The following is a 27,511-nucleotide window of genomic DNA, read 5'->3' on the forward strand; positions in this document are numbered from 1 at the left end:
TGTCGTAATTTGACGGTTCTCTCAAATCTCGCGTCTGCGACAAACCGGCGGAATCGATTGAGAGAAGCCAAGTGGCTTTTAACGATCTCGCAGGCTGATATTCCGCAGCGATTTTCTCCGAGAAAGAACACCATTTGAGTGTTGCTGTTGGAGTTGTCGGGTGGGCGGGGAAGCACTAGAGCTCCTCAGCTTCCCCCAGAAAGCAGATCAGTCAATTCTGAGCGGAGGGAAAATATGGCCGTTTATTGGAAGCGCCTCCGCCAAAATGGTGCACTTTAATGGTTACATGTCCCCGGAGCAACATGACATCAATTTGGTCCGGGTCGCTGCAGCCTGCATTAATAAAGTCTTGGAGGATGCACAGGATCAAGCCTGTGCCTTGGCAGCACCATTTAGATAAATGGAGTGGAGACATGAGGCGTATTTCTCATGTGGACTGCCTCATTACTGACATCTGTTTGTCCTCGCTGACCCCCATATCTGATCTCATCCGCGGGTTCGGGGAGTATCGGATGCCCTTGAGCCCGATGGCAGCGCAACGCCTATGGATTTGTGTTCCTAGTGGTGCTGAGAGCGAAGATGAAGGGTGGAGGGGGAGGATCTATAACCAACGTGTGTTTCTCTCAAAACCCAGATGGACAGCGAACGGCCTGAGGAGACCAGACTGATTGAACTAGATGAGTCCCACAGCAGTGAGCACACGGTCTACGTCAACCCGCCGGAGCTGCCTCCGTTGCCGCAAGGAGAGGAGCACCCTCTTTGCTATAGGTACCACAGTGTGCACTAATAAGACACGCCTTAACAGCACCTCTGGAAGGCAGAAGGGGGCAACACAAATAACATCAAAAAATGACGTTAGAAAGGGGGTCACACGCAAAGAAACATTACCTTCTACTAGCATAGCATTGTGCAGTCTTTAATCATGTTCTACACTGCTGGCTGTACTGGACGGTGACAAACACATTGTTCATTTTCAGATGATGCAACCACAGTCGACCTCGCGCACAAAGACAATAATCCATCGGTTTATCAGTTCGGAAATCCAGAGATTTGTACAGTGATGTGACAACACTGATGAGATCATGTTTGATCCTGAGCCGGTAGCTACTGATGGGTCACTTACATCAGCGGTCCCCAACCCCCGGTCTGTGGGTCATTTGGTACTCCGCCGGACAGAAAGAATAATTAACTTCTGTTAAATTAATCCCGTTTCATTCATTATCTGAGTCTGAACAATTTTATTTTGAAAAATTACCGGATTCTCTCCGTTACGTCCATCTAATGCTCAACTCTTGACGGATGTCAAGGCGCTTGTCTCGGTCACCTGATACGTTACCGCGACATTAAACCCACAAGCTAGCAAGCAGGCGAGCAACATGAGTGAAAGCGAGCGTCTTTGGAAAGAGGAAAAGGAACAGGGAGGAGACGGAAGAGTGCACGACTTCCAAGAAAAAGAAAGCAAAGTTCAACAGACCAGATTTTTATTTTTTTATGTTGCTGTCACGATGTTAAGAGGACGCTGCTAATAAAGTTCCAAACGTGTACACAGTGGATTCACGTTTACTATTATATTTAGAAAATACCACAGTTTTCATGCCGGTCCGTGAAAATATTGGCTCACATTAAACCGGGCCGTGGTGCTGAAAAGGTCGGGGGCCACTGACTTACATCATTCACGTGTCCATCACTTACACTAGTATCTCTGTGCAGGCAAATCAAATCTTTGTGCCCAAATCTGCATTTTTCCAGGGGGCTTGCGGATGCGTAGCTAAAGAGAGAAATCAGCGCAGTACCAGCGAAAATCATGGGGGCACTGTTGTGCAGTGCGCCTGACATACAATCACCGATAGGAACAAACAAAGAAGAAAGACATGACTCCTCAACTGTTTGAAAGGAAGTTGTGCGAATGTGTGTGCAATCACAAACACGGCCGTTAGCTGTAGCTCACCTGGGCATTGCGACAGCGAACTCTAACCGATGTGTTTGAGCACTGCCCTCTAGTGGATGGATTGCATCCAACGTAAAACACGCATGGAATGAATGGGTCAATGTTATTTTCTGCTACGGGGATGATCGGCGAAGACACGCTTTTCTTCCTTCTGATTGGCCACCATTCTTTGCCTCTACCCCGACCCCTCACCTTAATCCTAACAAAACAAACCCCCTGTTTGCTGTTCTCTGCTGCAGGGAAAATGTGACGCAGGGGTGGGCAGTGAAGTTTGACATGTGAACATGAGGGTTAAGTGGGAAGCCGCATGTTGACAGTCTCCGTTCTACTTTTCAACTGCGAAACACTTGGGAGTGTTTGGAGTATAGCAAGAAAAAGGCTGTTGTTTTATCATGCAGGAAAGTATCATAAGATTCTGTATAACAGCCTTGTGCAGTAATCTGGCCGTGCACTCGGATTCTCAGATCTCTCCGCTACTACAAGGAACCACGCAGGAGATTGAAACCCATCAGATTCATTAGTGGTGCTGCTAATCAGTCATCATAAAAGTCGTGATTGCTCAGAACCACATTCTGTACACGTCTGGTGGAATATTCAGGGTTCCTGAGTGCGAGCTTTACAAAACATTCATATTGATGAGATCCATCAATCCTCAAATTAATTGCAGCTAATACGGTTGTGCAATATTTTACCTCTCAGTGTGACCCTCTTTCCTTGCCTTGTTTGCACAAGCGATCCAGACGCCGCACCAAAAGACTAATTCACAGTTTTGACTGTTCAGATTAAACTGCGGAGGTTTAGTTTAACCAGAAATTGGCTTCAGGAATCTCGCAGTGCTTGAGATTCTCGGATCGCCAGTGTTTCACTATTCGTTTTAGTTCATGTCGTGGATTTTGTCTGACCGAGGAAATTTCATCCTGCAGCTACTCCGGCTTCCCCGTGCTGAATGCTGAGCTTCTGGAGCCACTGCAGGGGTCAAGTCCTCCATCAACAGGCATGGCCCCTCGCCACAGCAGCCCAGCCAGTCCTAATGCCATCTGCAGGCGCTCCAAACAGGTCAGCCACTCGCCATCAAAAATAATGGAAAAATGATCTGTTGTTCTCAACACAAGTTTTTGTTTTTTTTGTTTTTTTTACTGCCTTTAGTTTTTTGGGTTTTTTTTGTTTTACATTTACATCTTTGATTTTCAACCCAGGAGATCAAAACAGCCCAAAGGATGGCAAAGACCTACTCGTCGATGCCTCAGATGTGGTCCAAGTGTCTGCTGCGTCACTGCTACGGCCTGTGGTTCATCTGCCTGCCGGGCTTCGTCGGCAGCAGCCACTCCAAGGTGCGGGCGCTGCGCACAGCTTACGATGTGCTGAGGAAGATGCAGGACAAGAAGCTGCAGGCTCCAGATGAGGTGGGAAACCTTTAATAATGGCACACCGAACAGTTTGCAACCTTGATTGATGATAAATGAAGGTGTATAAAAGACATTTTTTATAGACTTTATACCGTTTTTAACCATGATGATTGAGTAGTGTACAATGTATGTGAGTATAAAATTATTATTTTGCTTCAGTTTTGTAGGTTTGTTGATTTAAAGTCCTGCTGTCTGTCCTAGGTGTGTTACCGTGTGTTGCTGCAGCTGTGTGGACAGTACAGCCAGCCAGTCCTGGCCGTCAGGGTCTTCTTCGAGATGAAGAAAGCTGGGGTTCAGCCCAATGCCATCACCTACGGCTACTACAACAAGGTGCGCACACTCTTCACTCTTCACTGTCTACTGTCTGCGTAAGCGCAGTGACGAAACTCAAATGGACGGCTCTCCCAAAGATGTCGTTTCATGTTATTTCCTACTCACCTCTACGTATCATTTTGTCCCTCTCTGAGTTTAATAGAGGAAGAGAAGCTCAATACAATAGAAGCCGATACAGCTGAATACAAGATGATATCATGTTACTGCATGTAGAAATCTTTTTCATACATTTATATCGGAGTACTTGGCTAATGCAGGCTTCCATTGCATTGCCACTGGGTGGAATTTACCCTTCGCGAAACTCCAAAAGCGGTCTTGGAAATGAAATAAAAATCTTAATGTTTGAATGGTTTGGTCCACCTCTCTAATGCATATGATTAGTTATGAACCGCTTGTGTCTGATGCATCAGGCTGTCTTGGAGAGCACCTGGCCATCCACGACCAGAGGAGGCTACTTCCTGTGGGGGAAGCTGAGGAACGTGCTCCTCGGAGTGCTTCAGTTCAAACAAGCAGGGAGGAAACAGCCAGCTCTGCACAGGGATCCTCAGCTTTCAGGTAAAAACAAAACGCACTGCAGTCCTGACAGAGTTTCACTGGAATCAAGCTCAGTTAAGAAAACAGTAGTTACAGCTACAAAAATGTAGTTTGAGGGTTTGAGACCTGTTGGTTTTTAATATTCATACTCAACTTCAGTAAATCCTTGACAGCTTCTGTGCACAGATGCTCACTGATTGAATATGTTGCCTCAGGTGATGGTGAAGGTGTTTTAAATGTTATCTCTATGTTCCCCTGTTGAATTAGCACCAGCAGTTTAGCCTTCAAATGACTAATCCACAATGTCCAAAGCCAGTTCGATATGAATTTCTAATCAGGACACGTTGCACACAGGCTGGGACTCTGGTGGTAATCGATGTTTTGCACTCAAGACTAAACATATGTGAAGCCACCCTGAGATCTAATTAATTTTACTGGAAAGTGACTAGAAGTAGAGCGTCCCTCTCACTCCCTGTCATTCTCACTGAACTGAGATGTAAATGAGTTTGTTCCTGCGGGAGCAGTTGTTTCTTCAAGGCTCCTTGCCCGGTCTCTTAATAAGGTTTATCCCAGCCTCCAGCCCTTTTCAGAGCCCGCCGCTCCCAACCTGCATCTCTTTAAAAGCACTAATTACATAGAGGAAAGAGACTTTTCCTCCCAAGCACTTGTCTGAGGCTTGATTTTCGGTCATTAATTCTCACTTTGGCCCAACTCCAGTTTCTATATTGATGTGCAGGGTGAGGAGCTCCGATGAAACACCAAACTAACTAGCATGAAAACAGTTCATGTGAAGAGGTTTTTTTTTTTCCTTTGATGTAAAAATGAATACCCTGAAGACTGGAGTTTGTTTGTGCGTTCGCACTCCCACAGTGCGCCGTGCTGGGGTGACAGATTGAGATCTTCATGGCGGTTCTCTGTCTTTTCTCTCAACCCTCTCCCCCCCCCCGTCTTATCTCTCCTCCAGACGGCAGCGATCTCGACACCGTCAGTCACGGCAGCCTGGACAGCGCAAACGACTCTGCCGAGCGCACCTCCATCGACACTGACTTCACCAAAATGGACTCCAGCGATGATGGATTCAGCACAGGTAGAACCGCTCTGCATCTTTTCCCTTTGACTTGTTTAAACCTGTTGCAGCGTCGCTAGCTGCTCCTTTTTGTCAGCTTACCAGCTTAGCGGCACATCATCGACAAACCGTCGTGTTACTGTGCCTGGAGAAATTAAAATTTAACCACTGGTCTCACTTCCAACGTCCCGGCTTGTCATCCGTTATGTGATATTTACAGAATGACATGCACTGGTCAGGTTCCAAGAAATGCATCAAAACATTGGTGCCATAAATCAAAAGGCAAGACGTGTTGCCGCTAGAGAAGAAAAAAACAACAACATTTTACTACACTTTTAATTAATAAATGCAAAGAATGACAATCACTGACTTATGAGCTGCTGAAAAATAGGATGACACAGAAAATCAGTCTTGGTGAAAAGTTCCCTCACAATAAAGTGTCCAGCTAAAAGCTTTGTCTCCTTTCCAGGCGGCCAATCGGATCAAGGCTACGACTCGCTGTCCAAAGAGGAGGAGAGAGTCTGCAGCCGAGAGAGCGACGGTGCCGCACTGCTGGAAGAGAAAGGACGCAGGCAGCCGTGTGAGTTATTGATGGACTTTCCATCGCTAATATGTGATTTACGGCCGCCGCTTATGCAAGAGTAAATCACAGCCCGCTGGTAGCCGTGTGGAAGATTTGCCTTTAAAAGCCCAATTTTCACAGAGTGGGAGTGCCGCGTCCTCCGCACGCCCCTTCCCTGTTTATATTTGGCTGTTCTGCTGAGGCCCGGTTGATGGATGAGGCTCTTATGTAACCCGCCGATTCTTGGCATCACACTTTATTTCTCCAATTTTGCCACAGATTACAACACGCCACATCAAATGCAGCCTCTGTTCCCGTTTTTGGCGCTTACCAGCAACTGGAAAGGGTGTTTTTGTTAGCCAGCGAGTGTGTTGAAGAAAAAGTAGTGGCAACATTTCGACCTTGGCCGCCGCCACTTATCATATCTGAATAGCTGCGAGCTCCGTGTCGCTTCTCTTCATCGTTTATCCGCAAATAAACACAAATGCACCACTGTCGACGATGGGAATCAAGAGATGAGTCACTGAAAGTTGTTGTAGGTGTGCAGGAATACAGTGAGGCAGTGACACCGTGATTAAAACAGTTTATCTTTGCAGCACCTGAAACGGAGGCACCAGTCAGCAGCAGCAGCAGCAGCAGCAACTCTCCTCCGACTCGAAACGGCAAATCAACAGACAACGGCGCAGGTACAGGTTGTTTTGAACTCTATGAGGTCTGACATTAACGACTGCTAAACTGCATGCTGGCATTTTGTATGGATGTGCACAAAGACATAGAGGTAGCAGTATTTGTAGAGGGGCTTTTATATGTGTTCCTGTTTCTTTTCTGTGGAGGGTTTCCAAGGTCCAGTGTGTAATATTTGGTTTGAGTTACGATTTTTGTATTGGTAACAATAATAATACACTGCTCATAAATACATTAATAAAAGTATAAAATCGCAGTACAATAAAAGTAATTTGGTTTTCCAACCTGTGAAACGGTTCTTATTCTTGCGCCACCATATTTTTAAGGAAGCCAGTGTGGACAATCCAGTCTGGCTGACAGGTACGCTTTGTAGTTAGGGTAACTGCTCGCATCTTCAAAAATATAAACCAATGGTTTGGCTGCAGTCCACCGTAGCTCACTGGCAAGCTCAGGAGGGGGAGATTGAAAGGCGCTGCAATCTAAAATGTAACCACTTGAAGTCGCTGTTTCTTCTTCAAAATCTCCAAATATTACACACTTAACATTTAAGGAGAGTGACTGAAAATGTATTGTGTATTCTAATTTTTTTTGCACGTTATTTATCATTTATCAAGTTTCAGGTCTCTCGCTGTTCCTGGCATAAATGCATTCATGTCTGCCCCTACAGGTGAGAGCTGCCGGGCGACTCCCTGTCCGTCCAGCGACATCGTCCTCCCAAAGGCAGAGAGGCCAAAATCCCTGGACTTGTACGGCCAGCCGAGAACTCTGAGGCTGCCTGTCCCTCAGCTCGGCTCCACGAAGCAGCAGCAGCTGCATTTAGCCGCTGACAGACTCGTGGGTGTCGAGGAAGAGGATAATAAAGACACAGACAAGGAGGATCCTCAGGTGGAGGCCAGTGGCGGCACCGTCAGGAGAACGGGCATCGAGGCCGGCTTTGATCCGCTGTCGCTGATGGCGACGGAAAAGGTGAAAGGGAGCGACGAGGTTGGCGGCAGCGGTGGCGAGGCGGCGCCGGCCCGTCGCGACCTCGCCGAGGAAATCGAGACTTACATGAACGGCGGTGGCAGCCCGCTGAGGAGCCGCGCTCCCGGCGCCGACGCGCGGAGCCCGTCGAGCCCCTCGGCCTCGTCGCCCCGGTCCTCCCCCCGGCCGCCCACGCTGCTCCGCTCCAACACCGGCCTCCATCTGGCGGCCAAGTCCAAGGAGAGGCTGAGGCCGTCCCCGTCCCTCCCCCTGGGCGTCAGAGACCGGGAGAGGCCGTCGTCCACCTCGGCGGCGTCGCCCTCGTCCCCCACGCCCTCCGCCTCGTCCTTCTCCATGGACTCGCTGTTCACGCCCACGCTGGACATCTTCAAGAGCAGCGTCATCTCGGCGGGGAAGGGCGTGGCGGAGAAGGCCAGCCGCCTCTACTCCCGCCTCTCCTCCCAGACCTCGTTAACGCAGGTTGGTAGGGCAAACAGTTCCGACTGTTGGACTTGATTAAAAGAAATTTATCGAAATTAATTACAGTAAAGAATTAATCGTAATTAATCATATTTTAATCGCATAGCAGTATTTGGGTTGGGGACAGCTGATTTGGTTGTAATCAGTGCTCTGACGTCATTGTTCACTCCAGTGCTCACGCTCGCTGCTTAGCCATGCGGTGATATAGTCGTTGTCCTTCACGTTTGCTTTTGCCATAGTTAACTTGTTAGTCCAACTATGACTCCGCCTTCGTCTTGTCTGACGTCACTCAGTGCGTCGCTATCGTTCGCGTGCCAGAAACTCGTCCACAGACAAACGTTCCACGTTGTCTAGAGTACAAAATGAAATGTGATAAATCTTTTTTTAATGCCATTTTGTGCGTTAATTATCTAATTGATGCGATAAAGCACGGGCCCTGTTTTTTATCTCTCTCCTTGGACTGAACAGCCTCCACAGCTTCACTGTGTTCTTTTCTCCCTCCGCCTCCGCCGCAGGACGTCAACTGCGACCGGATCAGCGTGTCCTCGCTGACTTCAGCCGAGGCCGACTGCTCCTCGCTGCTGGATAACGACTCGTGTCTGGACCCGGACGGCTTCACCTCGCCGCAACACGGCGCCATGTCACGACTCAAGAGGAGTCCTGTCATAGGTCACGGCAACCTGGGCAGCCCTGGCACACCCAACAGAGTATTCCGGCACAACTCCTTCTCTGGTTGGTTGAATGCTTGTTTTTTTATAGACTTCCAAGTCCAAGTGAGATTTCACCTGTCAGGTACTTTGACACGCGAGATGCTTTCAGGGGCGGAGCTACGTGGTGGCCAGTGAGTAAGGCAGAGACGCATTATACGAATAATGTATTTCTGACTTGATGATTGGCCTGGATTTTGGCCTTGGTGGAAATAAGACACTCAAAGAAGAAATTTAATGACAACCTGACCCTGATGCTAGGACAGTGGGAACAAGCTGATCTAAATCTATTATTAATATGAACAGATTTGCCATCTTCTAATTCATAGGAATGATAACAGGTTGCCTGTTCCAAGGTCACCCTGAAGATATTTGATAAACACAAAAATAAATACAGTAAAATTTGGAATGATAAAAACAGTAATTCCAGGTATCGTGTTGCCAACCCTTCTGTGTGTCATGATTTCACCCTGTGGTCCCACCCCCACCGCCCCAACCTGAAAAATTTCTGCCTCCGCCACTGAAACTGTTTTTGGAGTGAATTTACCCTTATGGGAGTCTCTTGTGTAAAATTACCCACTCCTCTTAGTCAAATTTGACTACTGTGTCTTCCGGATACACCCACGGGCAGTGTGAAGACATGTTGTCTGTGTACTTTGCCTTCAACATATTTTCAACATTGTGGAATTCTCTACTTCTGTGACGCTCGAGAATGATAATGTGGATCAGAAAATGGAACAAAAGCCTTCGCTGACACAGCTGGGAGACATAAAAGCGTGAAATTTCATCCCTCAAATTACTTTGCGGGATAAATGGCTTCGCATAAAAGCTTGTTGCGCTTGCGCGTTCTGTGGCTCTGAAAGAGTGCGACGGGAAAAAGGTGCTGACGTCTAAATTTAGGGTTAGCGTCGAGCTCGGTGATGGAGGAGGTCGGCGTTGTTTTTCCGCGTGAAACTAGGCCAGCAGGCGCGCGGGGGCCGACTCAGCGCGTAGGCTCCCCTTGCGTTCAGCCACGGGCCACGTGAACGCGCGCACGTGCACGGACGCTCACGTGCTCTCTCCCAACACCTGTCAAGCTGTCGCCTTCAATTTCCGTCTGTCTAATCGATCGCTTCCCGGTGTCCAGGTGGACTGGCACTTCCCTCCAGAACACCTCACACTCCAGATTCCTCCCCCGACGCCTGCCGCTTCCAACCCTCACCCACCTACTCCATGGAGGTGAGTCACTCTCCCTGTGTCCCCCACTCCCCTGTTTGCACCCCCTACACTTCAGCGCCCCATATCTTCATTATATTTTCGTTATTCAGTTCAGTTTCAGTTTGGAAATCTTATGGAACCTGTTAGAATACAATAAAAATAGAATGGAGAATCAGGAATTACCCCGAAACACAAACAAAACAACAACATCTGCAAAATAGAACAAATACAAACGTGCAAAATACAATACTTCATCTGCTTTTAGTCGTTCAGTACAAACTATCATAACTGTAATATAACTAAAGTCTCTGGTTTGCAGGTGCTGATGACCAGCTGTTCGCTGTGTAAGACGTGCGACTGCCTGGTTTACGACGAGGAGATCATGGCCGGCTGGACGGCAAACGACTCCAACCTCAACAGCACCTGTCCGTTCTGCGGCACGGCCTTCCTGCCGTTCCTCACGGTGGAAATCAAAAATCTGAGGCCGCCAAGCAGGTAAAGAGCTTCTCAGCCAGTGGTCTTCCTTAGTCCTTAATCCAGCCTCACCTGTAAATTGCCCCTACTATAACTACTCTCTCATCATGCGGCTTTTCATGTTAGGCCAGCAAAATATTCCAAAATAAAAGGATTACAATGTGAAAGAAAAATGTATGAAATAAGACAAATTTAGCTGATAAGGAGTGAGGAGAAATGATCAGCTTTGGTGGAATTCCTGCTGTTTCAATAGATGGTCTGCTGGTGCAACTTTCTCCCCACGGCGTCTTTAATCAGATCCGCTCTGTGTTTCCACCCTTCAGCTCCACTGGAGAAAGCAACGCCATGACAGACGAGGAGACGTCGGCGTCACTCGCAGCGTCCGGAGCTCCACAGAGCAACCAGGGCAGCGGCGCATCGGCCTCGGCTGCCGCGACGGTGCCCTACCTGAGCCCTCTGGTCCTGTGGAAGGAGCTGGAGAGCCTGCTGGTGAACGAGGGCGACCAGGCCATGTCGTCGCCCAGCGTTGTGGACCAGCACCCCATCGTCTTCTGGAACCTGGTGTGGTACTTCAAAAGGCTGGATTTGCCAAGCAACCTGCCAGCCCTCATACTGGCCTCGCAGCACTGCAGCAGCGGCGACCAGGTGAGTGCCGGCGTCTCGTCTGATTGGAGGATGAAATAATTTGACGGACTTGAAGGAAATTGTTTGTTTGCTCTGAATTTGCGCGAGCGTGTGGGTCACAGCAGGGATGCTGTTGGCACTGGAGCAGCGCCGCATCTGTTCTGTTTGTTCAAAACCCATCAGGAGGTCAGGCTGCTATTATTATTCATCATCTGATGACTCAGAACAGCCAGTAATGGTACCGTTCTGTGTCAAAGTATTCATTCACAACACTGGCTTCAGAGACTCCTAGTAGCAGTGTGAGAAAGGAGAGACGTGCCAAAGGTAGCAACCAACAATTACTGATGTAACTGCCAGAGGGGAAGTGAACGCCAGTGGCGGGCCGTGAATTTCACGTCTAGACTTTCATTGTCCCACCTAAATTAATACACCTCATAATACCACTGAAAATGACAAACGTTTGCTATGTGAGCTGAGACAAGTTTGTCCAATCAACTGCATTGCTCCCTTTTCATGTAAGACCAACGGGACGAGAACAAAACAAACATCATTCATTCAAAATGAAAGTAAACATATTGTTTACATTTGTTTTTGAAACTGTGCAAGAACAAATAATTGCACAGTCATGCGCCACATTGTTGCAGATGATTCTGCAGTTTCTCCTCCTTCAGCCATCGGATCATCGGGGCTGGTTAAGTCTTTGAGGCTCTCACGAGTGCTTATCCAATCACAGTTAAGCACTAAGGATACGGCCAGCTGGCTGGCTTTGGCATTGCAGACTCGACATCTGATTGGCTATCGCAACTGACGGGGATCCGTTGACCTACAGCAGACAGGAGCCTGCGATGTTGATTCTGTAGGCCTCAGGCAGATTTCATAGAACCTGACAACTCAAGCTGGCTGAAACATGATTGGTTAAAAACTCTACTGTAATATACAACAATGGAAGCAGTGCAACCGAGTGGATAATATGGCATGAAGAAAACAGACGATGGAGAATAACTTTATGATATTATATTTACGGGGAAAAAGCGACTTTTCTGAGTGTTTCGTCCAGCAGAAAAGGCCCTGCTGGCCCTGATGGTCCACCACTGGTAAACACTGAAAGATTTCACGAGTCCACTTTGTAAGTAGTTTTCCCTTCTTTTCTTTTTTTGACATTTGCAGACTCCTCAGAGCATTTCCTCAGAGGACAGTAAACAGGTGCTGGTGAGGATCATGTGGGACAACCTGAAGCTGCATCAAGACAAGGTCCAACCCTGCTACGTCCTGTGGAACGCACACTGTAAGTCGTAAAAGGCGTCGGGTCAAAGGATTTTCAAAGGATGTGCTTCAGGAGGTGAAGCAGGTTTAAGATGAGTTCTTTCAAAGGCTCCTATTTACATGTAAATTGCGCAATGCATATGAAGCGAGTTGGAATCATGCATAATTCAGTCGGAGACGTTTTATTAGTCATGCTGCACCAGGCAGCCGGTGCGCCCCTCTCAGAGGTGAGTTTGACTGATGGCTGATGGAAACGAGCTTTTGATCAGAGGAACTTCTTTATGTCCCGCTCCGCTCTCGCAGGTGCAAACTCCCTCGTGCGTTCGGGCCTTTGTGAAGAAGGGCAGCTCTTCACCGTGGAGCTGCTGCAAGGTTTTGTGCGGAGCATCAAGAAAAGCGACGTCTACCAGCCCATGAGCCAGATCATCCAGCTTCTGGGGCCAGAGCTGGGTTTTAAAAGACAAAGGTCAGTGGGCAGCAGATTTCCATGAGAAGCCTTGTGTGGAAAAATGTAAAAATCGACCAGTTTAACGGTTTTCTTTCTCTGTGCCATAAAGGAGCCTGTACCGAGATTTACTGTTCCTCGCTCTGGTGGCCTTGGGCAGGAATAACATTAATATCAGTGAGTTGAAAAATGTTTCACACTTTAAGTCATGCAGCCAGTTCACGCGTTGCTTTGCCGATCAAAAGTATCCCAATAAGAAATTCAGTTTTATTATTGACGAGCCAGCAAATCATAACGTCTTATATAATGGCTTATTTTTAGCAAGCAGCCCACAAGCACACCAGCGTTAGCGGTCATGCGCTGAATATTGGAGAAGGCGTTTTGACTTGACTGATCATCACAAAATTCCCTCAATATGAAACTACTGTATGTTCCACTTGGAAAAATTATAATCAATTCTGGCGAGGCCCCTGTTTATGTGGGGCACAGACATCGTAAACAAGACTTGACTTGTTGCTGCACTGGAAATTCCAGTCTGCTGACCAGCTAAATTGAAATCATCATTCAGCACAACACATGCAAATACGACACTTAGGTTCCTCTGTGCCTTTCTGTTGCACGCTGCTGCAATCTAAATCAACACTCAATGAAACTGATACACTACTCAAGGCTAAAAAAAAGAGTGCTTCAACATCGATAACTGTGTTGTTTCAGACACTTTTTCTTTTTCGGTAACCGACCATTACCTCCTTGCAGATGCTTTTGACCGCGAGTACAAGCTGGCCTACGACCGCCTCACACCAAGCCAGGTGAAACTAACACACAACTGTGACCGCCCCCCCGGAGCCGGAGTGATGGAGTGCAGGAAGACTTTTGGGGAGCCAAGTCTTTGAACGACCCACTGTGTGTGTGTGTGTGTGTGTGTGTGTGTGTGTGTGTGTGTGTGTGTGTGTGTGTGTGTGTGTGTGTGAGAGAGATTTATTTTATTTTTTGCCAGCTACAGTCACTGCTGCTGTTTTTGACTGCCCCCCCCCAAGACTCAGGATTGACACCACGTTCTTCATCACAGCAGGATCATTGTGTAGAAATGTAAAGCGCCTGTCATGAGTTTGTTGTACAGCCAGCGTAAGAGCTGAGAGACGCTGAGAGACGCTGAGAGACGGACCTCGTCTTTGTAAATATTTTAAAATGTCTGTTGTATTTTTAGTAAGATGTTTGCACAGTCAGTCTCTATTTTATGACTTTGTTTTCTGATGAAGATTTGAGTAATTATGTGAGCAAGTGAATCATCACATTGTGGAAATGGTTGTGGTCCCGGTGACCTTTGTTGAGACTGTTGTGCGTCTGTTGTAGAGTGTCTGTAGTTGCTACTTGCATTTGAGTATTCACGTTTTGTTTTTGTTCTTTGTATTTTGTTTTTATTTTTTTTTTACAAAGCACTTTGTCAGGACGAGCTCGTCTTACCATTCTCTCTCATTTACGTGCTGCTGCGAGCCAGCAGCCCAACGCTTGACTGACTTTTTATGAGACAGCTGCAGGAGCTACTGGACTGCCTAATTGCTCTGAGGACACTCTGGTCACAAATGCAACACTCAAAGACACTCATCACTATCTGCACCCTGAACACCATTATAGGAATCAATACACTAAACTTGATCAACTCATTAAATTACATTATTTATGAAAGAACTAATACTCAATCAGTGTGTATATGCACAATGATCTTGTACCTTTTTGTGTTTGTTTTGTGCACAATATACCAAAATGATCCAAAAGGGAACTCTTTGAATTATTCACAGTTTTCAAGCAATATTTTAAGTCAAATGAAAGATTACAACAACAAAAAAAATTAAATGTGTTATATGGGACCATTTAGGAAAGATTTCCTTAAAAAAAAAAAAGAACAATCAAAGAAATCATAAAAAAAAAAAAAATTCCAATGGTTAAAGCCACGTGTTTTTAGGACATTAACTTACACACATTGTGATGGATTTATGGAAATGTACTGAATATTTGAAAAATATTTTCTATTTTTCCTTTTTCTTCTACAAGTATAGATGTCAGTGTTAGACTTGTGGACCACAATGCACTGTTTTATTGTAACATACTGAGCCGAAAGGGACATTTAAAGACACTTTAAACAGATGGATGAGCTTGTTTGTATGGAGCATATTGTTTCAATTTTGTATGGTTGTAACAACGCTTGATTTGTTTTTATTGAAATTCAAATGAATTATAACGTTTCTGCATTAATATTGATCTTCACCTCTGACCAAAAAACATAACTCTGCCTAAATACAATGCAGTTCAACTTCACCATAATAACCTAATAATGATGATATGATGCTGGACTGAACAGGGCTGGAATACAGTCTTACAGCATGTACAGTAATATTTTAATTGCATTCAGAAAAAAAAAAAAAATCACAAATGACCAAAACATCATTTGATGTCTACATGTTGTTTACACAATTTGTGGGTTTAACCAATGTTTATGAATTATTATTTAACATTTGTAACACAGATACTAATTTGTATGATTTTATATAAAAAGGAGGTACAGCCCTCAGCTGATGTTTCCTTTCAATGCTAAATAAACCTGTTTATTCTATGGATTTTAAGTTGTTGACGCTATGCTTGAGTTTTTCTATTAAAAGGTTCCAAAATTTGTATCACTTTTCTTTTCTTTCTTTCTTTATTTTTTTTTTTACTCCGGTGGCAGCGTTGACAATCAATTTTCTGACATAATCCACATTTCTCTTGCAAAGGTCACAGTTAGCCCTCTCTTCACAGCAGAACAATTGGTTTTAATTTCTTGCTAAAAAACTGATGCTTCGTTCATGTCATTCCACATGTCTGACATCATGAGACACAAACAACGAAAGAGGAATACAGCTGAATGTACACCTTGTTATCAGTGCCTATTGTGACATCGCAATGTGCAGATTTGCTGAATAACATGTAATTGAATTTTGCCCGATATTGGACCTTGTTCTGTTGAAAGAACCTGAAGGTTTTCCGTGATGGACATTACAAATGGTCATTGATGCTGGTGTGTATTACATTCTGTACAAAAAGTTACAAATGGAAGATTTCTATCACGTGTACTTACTCTAGATCACTATGAACTCGTTGTTAGTGTCAACCATGTGCCCTCATAGCCTCTAGTATAAACCTTTGCATCCCATTTTGGATATAAAAATGAGTAAAAAGCTGCCATTTTGACCAGAAATGTGGGAAGACAAAAAAAAATCTTGAAAATATTGTTTGTGCCATCAAAACAAATGGCAGCAAATCAGAGTGACTACAATAGCTTTTTATACAGTTTCTACAGATATTCAGAGCGACGCTCATGACAGGTAGGATTGGTGTGAATTAACTGTCCTGCTTCCGGTTTCACTCGACGTCTGCGGTGGCGAGAGCTCCTGTGGCTCAGATGGTAACGGGGCAAGTAATGATGCGATCCTCCAGCATCACGCTGAGGACCAGGAAGATAAAGTAGAGCAGGAACATGGTGGAGCCCAGCACCTTGTTCATCTTCCACTTGCAGGATGCAATGGAGATGATGACAAAGAGGAGCATGATGAAGAGCAGCACGATGGCGCAGAAGAGGCCGTTGCTGCTGACGGCGACCGGAGCCAAACCGTGCATGAACGAGTACATGAGCCATGGCACTGGAAGCCTTTCAGAGAAAACACAGGAGAAGTGAACGTTATAGATGCTGAGATAGAAGGCAACTGGACCGATGTCCAGAAGTTTCCTTGAAGACATTTCATGCAAGATCTCTGGTCAGTTCCGTCCAGATTATTCTTTCACAATTTTTTTATTTTTGCAAAATAATCAAAAATGTTTTGTTTCTTTTTTTTATTATTATTATTATTTTACTTAAATACATTTCAAAATCTGTACTTTCTGGGTTTTACTTGAGCGAAGGAGTTGAATTAGTACATTTACTTTTACTGTAGTTTTTTTTTTTTACACAAGTATCCATACTTAAGTACACAATATGAATAACAGAGAACTTTTGCCACCTCTGTTTTTTTTAACCAAAAAGCTTATTCGGTTCTGTTATACCACTGTCCATATCCATAATAGAAATTTGTCTGAGGCATGTGTTTATGCTTTTGAGAGGAGTAACAGGAGCCAGTATTGTCGTCCTGGAAAGGCCGTCCCTGAACAAAGGAGGATGTCTGCAGCACAGTTTTTCAACCCCCTGCACCTTCCACAGTACCCAAATCACAGATTTACCCCCGAACTCTTGAAACAGAGCTGCACCTTGGACAGCCACAACTGCTTCATAAACGACCCACAGAACATCACAACGGCTCATATTTACAGCTCGAATAAAGATAAACTCAAGGATCTACTCAAGAACCCTCAAGGGTTCAAATGCTCCTTTTGGACAAGAGGTGAAACTTCTTTGAGCAGTTGCCCTGCTGTCTCAGCACTTTGGAGGTTTAACGTGACCTGGGTGACTTGGAAAGGATGAAACTGCTGATTCGCAGTATCTCACCCTACTGTGATGTCAAAGATGTTGCTTCCCACAGAGCTGGACACGGCCATGTCACCCATGCCTTTACGTGCCACAATCACGCTGGTGATGAGGTCGGGAATGGACGTCCCCGCAGCCAAAATAGTCAGGCCCATGATCTCCTCCGAGATGCCGATGGTTTCACCCACCTACGGAGAGTGTGTGTGGGGGGGGGGGGCAGAGATCAGAGTGGAAGGAACTACAGCTAACAATTGAATTGGTCACCACATCACTGTGGTGCTTTCCAACTTTGCGCACAAGAGCAAAGAGGTGACCCATTTTTGAGCAACACTGTAATTTTTCTATCTTAAAATGATATGTTTCGAAACACTCTTTCATGATTCAACAGGGAGAACGGCTCCTCTGTTTTCAACACGTGCCCGGTCTGATTTACGATGACTTTGGTTGCTTCACCTCTCTTGTCATTTGTTTAGTTATTCTCCATCTCCCTTGCGCATTAGTTGGCTAGCTAGCTAGTTAGCGTCTTTTGGTGAGTCAAGAGCGGCTGTCAGTGTGTGAAGTTTTTATTTAGAGTAAGGCATGTTTTTCAAAGTTCTGAATGGTTATAAGTCCACAATTTGAATAAAGATTTAAAAATTGTCATGTCAAGGTTGAGATACAGCACAGTTTTGCTCTTAATAACAGTGGCTGACCTGATGCGCCCACCACACCATGAGGTAGGAGAAGACAGCAATCCACAGAATAGAGCCAAGGAAGGTGACCACGAAGAACCTCCTGGATTTCTGTAACAAAGACAAAGAGATGTGAAACACGGATGCGCCACAGTCAGGATGCTGGTGGCAGAAGAACCTTTGTCTTCACCTGGTTTCGAACATCTGGCACTGTGAGCCACAGTGGGACGATGATGGGCAGCAGGAAGAGGTAGGTGGCTTGTTTCCGCCTGGTGTCGGGCCACTCTAAGGACAGGGGCTCCTCCTCTTTCTCCTCTTGCTCATCCTCGTCCTCCTCGTCCTCCTCATCGCTGGAATCGTCACTGTCGTCCTCACTGTCGTCTTCATCGTCGTCATCAGAGTCCTCCGATCCCTCCTCTCCTGCATCCTCCTAAAGCAATGTGGAAGCATCGTGGTGACAGTAGATACAATGGAGATGCATGCACTTAATTCCTACAGTTGAATGATTAATTTCCGGCATTTTTGAAGCTCAGCACGAAGACATGGTTGGAGAATACCTTCTCGTCTTGTGGCGGCTCCTTGTTCTCCTTCTCTTCCACTTCCTTTATTGTCTCCTCAGTTTTTTTCCCCTCTGCGAAAAGAATGCAAAAACACGCTGTGTGTCCCTCGAGCCTCTGACTCACTCTGCTATTCATATCGAACTGACCTGACTCTTTATTACGTAATACTTCATGTCTGGTCGATAGAGAAACGCAGTGAATCTGAGTGCTGGAAGTGATGCATGAAGTCACTCTAGACTGAATAAAATGACTCTCATCATGTGTTTTGACTGATTCGTGATTAATCCTATGAGCACTTAGAAAGCATCAGTACATCAAACACCATCACACCACATTTTACTCATTTAGTCAAAAAATATAATGTCAATGTAGGAGCTGAACACCACATCAAACTGGTGGCTAAACTGATTTTCAGTGATATCGCTCAGAGTTTCTAGCTTCGCCCCTAATTACAAACATTTAATGTTGCAAATGTGTGCAAAGCAGCAGTGTGTTGTTTGACTTGATGAATAATAAATAGAATCATTCCGCAGTGACGCCTTCACCTTTGTCTTGAGTTTTGCTCTCTGCGGTCCCTTGAGCCACGCTGTTCAGAGACTCTGCCTTCTCCTTAAATTTCTCTGCAAGCAATCGGACAAGCAGCAAATCAACATTCAACTCACGATAAACAATGTCTTGTTTGCCCTCTATTCACCATCCACTGTGCTTTCCATACGATCCACTGTCTGTAATACTTCTTAAAAACCATCTGACAAATGGAAATGAAATTATTATGTAATTGTTCTTTGGTGATCGTAACATGGCACTGGCAGCCCTGGAGTGAACAGTGTGAGCTAGCAATCATTTTGAAAATTTTAATGCATCAGCATTTTTAAAAGCAGCTAAGCCTTACAAAGACGATTCATTGAGATAGAAATTTAAAAAGGAGAGTTGGTGAATACAGGACTACTGTGTTTACTGGGACTAAGAGCCTTGAAAACCCAGTCATGAGTTAACAACTTCAAAGAAGCAGAAAAGATTGTTTTACAGGTCAAAATATTCAATGTATATTATGCAAATTTCTTTTTATCAGTGTTTTCAAGTAGTAATGTGTCTTGCTAGGCTCTAAATGATCTCCCCAGAAATGACAAAGCCCATATTTTACTTATTTTGCTTACTCCAGTGTGCACTAAAAAAAATAAAAAATAAAAAAATGCTGTAATGGCAACCAGACCCCTGGGATGTCACAAAGGGCCTGCCAGGATCACAATTCACCTATAGGACATTTTAAGGACATCATTACATTGCTAGTGTACTGACCATCTCCAAGTGGGTCTAGGGTGTGGATCATAAGCTGGAAGATGGTGTTCCTCATGGTGCTGTTGTGCAGAGAGGCTGAGCTGCCCCCTCGCTGAAGGGACGGCTTTAGCTGTGGAGAAAGACAGTTGAGGTCAAGACAGACAATTACAAAATATAAATATAAATAAAGAGTGACGCCCGAAAACATTTGTAAGAAACAAAACGTAGATGAGTATTTACTGAGCATCTGTACATCAAGGAAGTTGAATTTATTTTTGTATTTGGTTTTGCAGTTCATTGATAGGTTTCACTGCAACATTTTTTTTTTATTATTATTTTTTTTACCTTTAACCGATTCTTATCCTCTGAAGCGGGAGGGGCAATGTCTTCAGTGTTAGCCTGTGAGCAACATTGTTCATTAATGGTCATTCATTTGTAGCGACAGATCAACGTTACTTTACCCTTTCAAGAGATAAACTGCTATGTACATTCTGTATACTCAAGTGTATATAGCCAACATTTCCCTATCCAACCCCGTCTCCTTGAAGATTTTGTTTTGTTTCGTGTCAGTGTAAAAGATGAAGCTACGTGCTCGTCGTCATTCATTAATTGTTGTCATTTTAACGCCAGCTTCAGCAGAATAAACCACTAGCGAAACACTTTTGTTGCATGTACGTCGTCAAGGTAGCGTGTGTTGATCCTGTATAGAGATACAGCTCTCCAGAGGATTAGTTCCACTGTGGCTGATCAGCTTTGCCTCCTCAGGGCCTCAGTTAGTTGCATTTCACTCCCCAGGCAGAATCTACAGCTTTACTGAGCACGCAAATAATTTACCTTGTGGTTCCAGTAATTAAACTCGCTTGCTTGTCAGCGTAGAGTTCAGTCAAGATTATGGTCGAGTTAAAATGACAATCTGAAGTCGTAAATCTGGTTTATGTAATCATATAACAGGACTTTTGTTGACAGATTAAAAAAAAATACTTTACACATGATCCATTCCTAAGTTATGGCTTTGTGTGTGTATGTGTGTGTGTGTGAGTGAGTGAAGAAAATAATATTTGTTGTAAAAAAATAAAATAAAAAAGGGTTTTGAGTGTTTCTTAAAAGCTCCACACTTTCAACACCCATTAATGTTTTTTTGAAATGTATAGATTTATATGTCTTTTATCCATAGTACAATATAGTATAGTATAGTATAGTTTTTATAATTGTGTAAAAATAGGGGGGGGGGGGCAGTATTCTGAATGGATCTTAAATAAGAGGAGATAATCAGAGCAGGATTTCTTACCTTCTCAGTATCAACCACTTCAATGACTCTCACAATGTTCTTGTGCTTGTAGAACTGGGACTTGAAAGCCCGCTCTATTTGCACATTGAACTTCATGAAAATCACATAAAAAGTGTAACTGCTCACGAGCATCATGCTCTCCCACCACATGATGACGTTGTCCAAGAAGAAGATGATGAGCATGATGAGGTCGAATATGTAAAAAGACACATCTCTGAAAAGGGGCCACCAGGTGAGATGGAGAACCTCCCGTGAGAAGAGCGCGCACATCCCAATCACAAACAGGATGTTGAAAACCGCCGAGCCAACGATGGTCCCAATGCCCACGTTGCTGTGGGCGATGAAGACTCCTATTAAGGAGGTGAAAAGCTCCGGAGCGGAACCTCCCGCTGCCATGAACGTTGCTCCGGCCACGTCGTCAGAGATGGCCAGCTTGTCTGTTATCACTCCAAGCGCGGGGACAAAGAACTCGTCACACACTATGGCGAGAGATATAAACATGTACATCATGCCAAATATGTGGAGGAAGACCCAGCCTCGCTTACGGTCCTCGACGGAAAATATATCTTCGGGATATTCTCCTTTGATGTGCGGAGCTTCACCAGGAGGCGTCGGAGTGATGGTGTCAGGAGGAGGAGCAGGAGCCGGTGTGGGTTCCTTCGGTGGCGGCTCGGGGACCACATAGATGCAGTGCACCATAGTCCGGTTAGTTGTCGACGACGGCGGAGGTTCAGTCGAGGTGGACGTCTTATATTGTGACGTGGTGTGGTCCGTGTAGTGTGGCACGTTCATCTGCGTCGTGGTTTGATCAGTGGGCTCTGCCTCAGGTGTCGCCGTGTGAGCTTCACCTGCAGCTCGGGTCTCCACTGTGGCCTCCACGTCCTCCCCCGCTGAGCCTTCCCCAAAGTCCTCTCCCATCTGAGCCATGGACAGAGAAGGCTCATAGAGTCTGGCACTGATGGTCAGGTGGTAGAGGGTACAGAGAAAAACCCCAGACAGGAGGAACAGCACCCGGCTCAGCTGCAGTCGCTTCCTTCTTGTGCAGTGCATTTTTCCTTCAAGGCAGTGTGCGTCTACCGGCTGAGAGAAATTAAACTCCTGACCTGGGCTTCAGAAGAAGACAAGAGCGGCTCCCTCCCACGCAGACCATTGTGAAGTGACAGAATTTATTCCTTTTGGAGTGTGAATTATGTCACATCCCTGGCGCTTCCGACCATGCATCCTGTAAATGAAAGTTTCATCGGTAGAGTTAAAAACATTCAGATTACCAGGTGGTGCAAAAGTGTAATATCTTTGACATTGACTTCTCCACATAACACCACTGCTGAAGAAACAAGGAGGTTATTATGACAGATGTCACTGCCTGAAGGATACAGCAGACACGGGGAAACAACTCAAAAGCAAGGCAAGGCAACACAAGTGTACATAGGGGAAATGAAAAAAAGAAGCCAGAGCTCACCACAATAAGAAAGGCCAGAACAGCTGAGAGTGCAAAATTGACCAAATAGCGCAGCTACGAGTATACAAACCAGGCGAAGTCCAAAGTGTTGCCAGGGGCCAAAGGGTTATGTAGGACACAGGACGAGACTTCACAATGGATCAGCATAATACCTAATACCTGAAGTCTACTAAGAGGATTATGTACATTGTCGCACTCTCACTTTGTCATGAGAGGGCAGTGGTGATATTTAAATATTGCAGAATAAAAGATGTGATTTATTCTGATGCAATCATGTTGCAAAACTGGAAAATTGACCACAAAGTGGCATTGGAAATAATACTTTGTATTCATATCATGGTTTAGACTGAACAACTAATTACATGGATTTTTGTGAGAACCCATTAATAGTATAATTTTGTTGCCATTGTGTGAACCTTCCTGACTTGATAAAACCAATACAATTACATTTTTATGTGCTATTATCCAATTTCATGATCAACTATCATAGGACAGTGTGCGGGGGAGTTAAAATAATAAGAAAAAAAAACAACAACACAATTTGTTGGAGGGGACTTGAACCCACAACCTGGTGCACCCCAGTCAGGGTTGTCAGCCTGAGCTGCCTATCTTGATGAGGTGATAGTTGATTTTCTTTATCTTCTCTCTGACCTTGACTTTAAAAGACTGATAAATTTAATTTCACCTAGTGGAGACCAGGATTCGAACCCTGGTCTCCTGCACAAGAGTTCAGCAGTCTGAGCCACTAAGCCAACCTGCCCAGCTAACCGAAGACTGTGGAGGTGACACAGTGGAACACGATACATGTTTTACACGTAGTTTGAGCAAAATCATTCTCCTTGCTCTTTTAAATTCAATTCAATTAGAATTTGAAAAGAAGGAAGGGGGAGCTAGCTAGCTTGCTAGCTACACGTACCTGTTTGCTGCTTCCTGTCGATCGAGTTGAAGGCAATTCCAAATGTCAGAAATTTGAAATGCAGGGAAATTCGCAACGCACCGCAAGTTTTTGGTTTTAGTTGGTTTTGGAGTTTTGTTGGTTCTTGGTTAGGTTTAGTTTACACACACACACACACACGCACACACACGCAAGTGTTGTACCTTGGGTCCACGCTGGACTCGATCCTGGAACCTCCCCGCTGGGAGGCGCATAATTTACCACTAGACCGTCTTCAGCGCTGATGAGCAGCAAAGTAAAAAGACTTGAGTGCTTCCCCCAACACACACAGACGCACAAACAACACTAACAACTTCCCAAATAACCACAAAAAAATATTCTTACAATTTAAAATCTACTTTGACTATAAAAGACAAATAAATTTCACAAGGTGGACTTCAGTCGCAATGTATGATTTTTTTTTTTTTTTTAAATGTTTGACAGGTTGAGATTCGCATTCTTTTATCCAATTTCATGCTAAACTATCATAGAACAATCATCTTAGTTAGTTTTGGCTGACAATGTGTGTGCGTGTGTACATAGACATACATATATTCAAATATGTATATGTATATTCTGTGTGTATATACATATACACATAAAGTAAAAAATACTATAGATATGAATAATCTAACAAATTACATAAAACAAGTATCCAACATACCTTTGTAATAGCTACAGCCCTTGTAAGTGTATCAAATAAAGTAATCATAATAAACATATTTGAATTTTCTTGTTAAAAACAATACATATGTTTGCAACAAGAGTATAACAGTTTTCATATATACTGTATGCACCAAAACATCCACTCAATTGAAACCCTTTAGCCAAAGCTAACAGGGCAGACAATGATGTCAAACTGCATCATCAGACTGGCTGCCACAAAGACAAGGTGAAGAAAGACCATTGCCGAGCCGAGCGTCCTACTGATCTTCCACTTACAGGAAGCAACGGAGGTGATGAAAAAGACAAGCACAAGAAAGAGGAGCACAGAGGCACAGACGAGTCCACTGCTGCTGACGGACGCCGGAGTCAAACTGTGACTGAAAGAGTACAGGAGCCATGGCAATGGAAGCCTTTCATGTGGAAAAATACGAGAGAGAAAGACACAAAATACCCATCACAGCCACGCACTTCATCGTTTCCTTTTGGTTTGCAACACATCCGTCTGCAGGATCTTACCCCACAGTGATGTCAAATATGTTACAGCCCGCAGAGCTGGAGACAAGCATGTCCGCCCGGCCTCGCCGTGCCACGATGCCACTGGCGATCAGGTCAGGGATGGACGTCCCCACGGCCAGAACGGTAAGACCTATGATCGTCTCCGGGATGCTAAAAGTTTCACCCGCCTAGAAGCAGCAAAGAGACATGAGCTGTCGAATACAGAAACAGGAAACAATTTTGTGTCTGCTCCCCAGTTTTGCATTCCTCAGAAAAAATGGAATTGTTCAAATTCAATTGGCAAATGCCCCCTGTTTTCTTCTAATAATGTAATATTGCAAAGGAGAGCAAGGCATGCAGGGCTGTCCTCTGCCCTCTCACGCATGCTGTTTTGAGCTTTGCATCGTAGCTTTGCGACACCGTCGGCATGCAACAACATGAGGTTCAGTTGGACTTGCCTGTCAGAATCAGATTTGTGTTCAAATACGTTTAAACAGAGTGGAAAATTCTCCTTGTTCTGGAGCAACATATGAAAACACAGTAACTGACCCGATGCGCCCACCACAGCATGAAATAGGAGAAGATGTGAATCCATACAATACATCCCAGGAAAGTGACCGCAACTAATCTCTCAGATTTCTAAAAGACAAAAAGAAAATAAGTGGTGTTGGTTTATGCAAGATACCACCGCCCGTCCTACAATTGCAAACTGAGTTCCTTACCAGGTGACGGACATCAGGAAGAGTGAGCCACAGAGGGAAGGTGATGGGCAACAGGAAGAGGAAGACGGCCTGCTTACGCAGAGTCTCGGGCCACTTTAGCGACAGAGCTTCACCTTTTCCTTCCTGTTCTCCTCTTTTCATCACATCCTCATCTCTCTCAGGACCTTCGGCAACCCCTGATGCGGCTGACATCACCGCCTTGGGAAAACACATCGACTCATTTACCGAGGAGGAAAAAACAAAGTGGATCAATGACAGCAAAAGAAAGACACGCCGTGAATTTGCTATTATTCTATCGACTGGGCTCCCTGCTTTCTGAAAACCAAAGCAGAGAGGCCCTTCTTCTCTCAGGTAGGTAAGGTGATGTTTTGTCACTGTGACTGTCATAAATAATAATGGGCCTGTGTTACTCGTATGTATGAGACAAAGTAAGCCCAATTCTCAATCAGCTGTGAACTATATAGAACAGTGAAAAGAAAACACAAACAGGACATGTTTTTTTTTTTTACCGTCTCAGGCTCAACAACTTGAATGCTGTTCTCGTGCTTGTGCAGCCGGGTCTTGAGCGCCTGCTCCACTTGCACATTAAACTTGAGGAAAATCACATAGAGTATATAAACAGTCACGAGCATCATGCTCTCCCACCACGTTATGATATTATCCAAAAAGAAGATGATGAGCAATACGAGGCTGAGCAAGTAGAAGGACACATCTCTAAAGAAGGGCCACTTGGTGAGATGAAGAACTCTGCGTGAAAACAGAGCGCTGACACCAATCACAAACAAGATCTTGTAAACAGCCGCGCCAACTATTGAGCCAAAGCCCACATTGCTGGGGCCGAGGAAGGCTCCTATGAGCAGAGACAAATGTCTAGGGACGGTTCTTCCGACAGCCATGAATGTGGCTCCTGTCACGTCATCTGAGATGGCCAACCTGTCCTGGATCACCCAGAGAGAGGGAACAAAGAACTCTTTGCACACTATGGCGAGAGAAATGAACATGTAAACCATCCCAAACATGTGGAGGATGACCCAGCCTCGCCGGAGGTCATCGATAGAAAATAAATCCGATGGGTAATCAATATGCTGCACCGGGGGGGCGGGTGAGGGTGTCTCAGGCACTTCACTGATGTGATGCACAACAGTCTGTTTGGGAGGTGAATCAGTGTTGTGCATCAACAGCATATCCGGAGTCATTATTTTCTCCTCGTGTGTTGCAGTGAGAGGTTCATTCAGAACCGTAGTCTCTGCTGTAGCCCCCTTAGCACCATCTGTTAAATCTCCTCCACAAGTTGGTTGGAGGAGAGAACAGAGAAAAGCCCCGGTGATGAGAAACAGTGTTTCTCTGTCTGCATAAATCATGGTGCCTTGGGGAACGTCGCTTGAAAAAGAGATGGGAAGTACAATGTTGTTCAAGCAGTCATGAAAGCTGGGTCTAATTGGTGCTCCTTAGCTTTGATGCCAACCCTGCGGAACAATTCAAAAAGAAAAAAAAATTAAGCAATACCATTCACACTGTACATTTGTCATGGCCTCATCAATATACTGTTCGTCCACTTAAAATTCTCATCAATAAAATCAATAAAAAGTTGTCAGTTACCGCTGACAATTTGCTTTAGCACAAAGCCAACAAAAATGGGAAATGTTTTCCATACAATCTAAAGCAAATAACATTGTCAATAAGTTTGTTCGCAATTCTGGTAAGTCTAATGCATACTGTACGATTGTTTCTATCCATCAGAGATGACACAAACATTGTTACGCAATAGATTCGATTGCGAGAGGCCAGCACAGAAACATCAGAGCCTGCTTGGTAATTACTTAGTATCCCTAAATGTGAAGAATCAATTAACAAACCGCATTGCTGATTAAGAACTGATTCGAGACACACACACACACAAAAGAAAAGTTCACTAGTACGTCGTGTTTAACACATGCGCACTTCAAGGCCAGTTTTAAAAGAAATGCTACTTTTAACGCTGTCAGACACATTACAAATGTATTTGAAAGCATTTTACCTTATTTATTAAAGCCTAATCCGAAAGAATTTTGGAGTTTAGAGTCGACAGCTACTCCTGACTTCGGGCCGCACACAGAGCATCATAGAGCATTGATGCCACCTAACGGTGTGTGTGTATGACTTTCTACAGCAGTAGGAGGAAAACACCCCTCCCGCTTCGACCTGCAAAGTCTCGGAAAGAATATTGTGGATAAAAGTATTACCTAAAAAAAGCTTACTCCCTACAAGAATTAAAAAAAAT

The 27,511-nt window shown here is 44.7% G+C and overlaps 3 protein-coding genes and 1 long non-coding RNA gene across 8 annotated transcripts in view; 2 read left to right on the top strand and 2 right to left on the bottom strand.

Moving 5' to 3' along the window:
• The window catches only part of dennd4a (DENN/MADD domain containing 4A), a 27,917-nt gene extending 12,565 nt beyond the window's left edge, over positions 1-15,352 (top strand). For both annotated transcript variants that reach the window (XM_076042778.1, XM_076042779.1), the window contains 17 exons: positions 635-768; positions 2,872-3,004; positions 3,145-3,351; positions 3,556-3,684; positions 4,098-4,242; positions 5,186-5,308; positions 5,757-5,867; positions 6,446-6,535; positions 7,201-7,976; positions 8,492-8,708; positions 9,810-9,901; positions 10,200-10,375; positions 10,678-10,999; positions 12,146-12,263; positions 12,545-12,707; positions 12,799-12,863; positions 13,443-15,352. In XM_076042778.1, the coding sequence (XP_075898893.1) occupies positions 635-768; positions 2,872-3,004; positions 3,145-3,351; positions 3,556-3,684; positions 4,098-4,242; positions 5,186-5,308; positions 5,757-5,867; positions 6,446-6,535; positions 7,201-7,976; positions 8,492-8,708; positions 9,810-9,901; positions 10,200-10,375; positions 10,678-10,999; positions 12,146-12,263; positions 12,545-12,707; positions 12,799-12,863; positions 13,443-13,579 (3,138 nt within the window). In that variant the 3' untranslated portion in view covers positions 13,580-15,352. The remainder of the gene's footprint in view (positions 1-634; positions 769-2,871; positions 3,005-3,144; positions 3,352-3,555; positions 3,685-4,097; positions 4,243-5,185; positions 5,309-5,756; positions 5,868-6,445; positions 6,536-7,200; positions 7,977-8,491; positions 8,709-9,809; positions 9,902-10,199; positions 10,376-10,677; positions 11,000-12,145; positions 12,264-12,544; positions 12,708-12,798; positions 12,864-13,442) is intronic.
• Positions 12,770-27,469, bottom strand: LOC142899260 (sodium/potassium/calcium exchanger 2-like). Of its 4 annotated transcripts, XM_076042782.1 has the most exons (7): positions 27,269-27,415; positions 25,761-26,717; positions 25,252-25,449; positions 25,079-25,168; positions 24,551-24,717; positions 24,157-24,444; positions 12,770-12,783 (listed from the first exon to the last, which is right to left on the bottom strand). In XM_076042782.1, the coding sequence occupies exons 2-6, from the start codon at positions 26,610-26,612 to the stop codon at positions 24,192-24,194; spliced, it is 1,560 nt and encodes a 519-aa protein (XP_075898897.1). In that variant the 5' UTR covers positions 26,613-26,717; positions 27,269-27,415; the 3' UTR covers positions 12,770-12,783; positions 24,157-24,191. The 4 variants fall into 4 exon arrangements, with proteins under 4 accessions (XP_075898897.1, XP_075898898.1, XP_075898899.1 ...); XM_076042783.1 differs by lacking the exon at positions 25,079-25,168; XM_076042784.1 differs by lacking the exons at positions 12,770-12,783; positions 24,157-24,444 and adding an exon at positions 22,066-22,197 and having other exon boundaries at positions 27,269-27,465.
• Positions 15,379-22,025, bottom strand: LOC142899259 (sodium/potassium/calcium exchanger 1-like). Its single transcript, XM_076042781.1, has 9 exons — positions 20,976-22,025; positions 20,033-20,086; positions 19,709-19,817; positions 18,955-19,029; positions 18,407-18,480; positions 18,040-18,279; positions 17,871-17,960; positions 17,200-17,366; positions 15,379-16,368 (listed from the first exon to the last, which is right to left on the bottom strand). Exons 1-9 carry the CDS (start codon positions 22,023-22,025, stop codon positions 16,119-16,121), a joined length of 2,109 nt encoding a protein of 702 aa, XP_075898896.1. The 3' UTR covers positions 15,379-16,118.
• LOC142899265 (uncharacterized) lies at positions 24,598-25,737 on the top strand. Its single transcript, XR_012928714.1, has 2 exons — positions 24,598-24,673; positions 25,255-25,737. It is a non-coding gene; the product is annotated as an uncharacterized LOC142899265 (long non-coding RNA).
• Positions 27,470-27,511: the final 42 nt, after the last annotated feature.

Source organism: Nelusetta ayraudi, unplaced genomic scaffold (genome assembly GCF_046127955.1).
Source record: "Nelusetta ayraudi isolate G7.1 ecotype Tasmania unplaced genomic scaffold, CSIRO-AGI_Nayr_v1 ptg000071l, whole genome shotgun sequence".
Classification (NCBI taxonomy): Eukaryota; Metazoa; Chordata; class Actinopteri; order Tetraodontiformes; family Monacanthidae; genus Nelusetta; species Nelusetta ayraudi.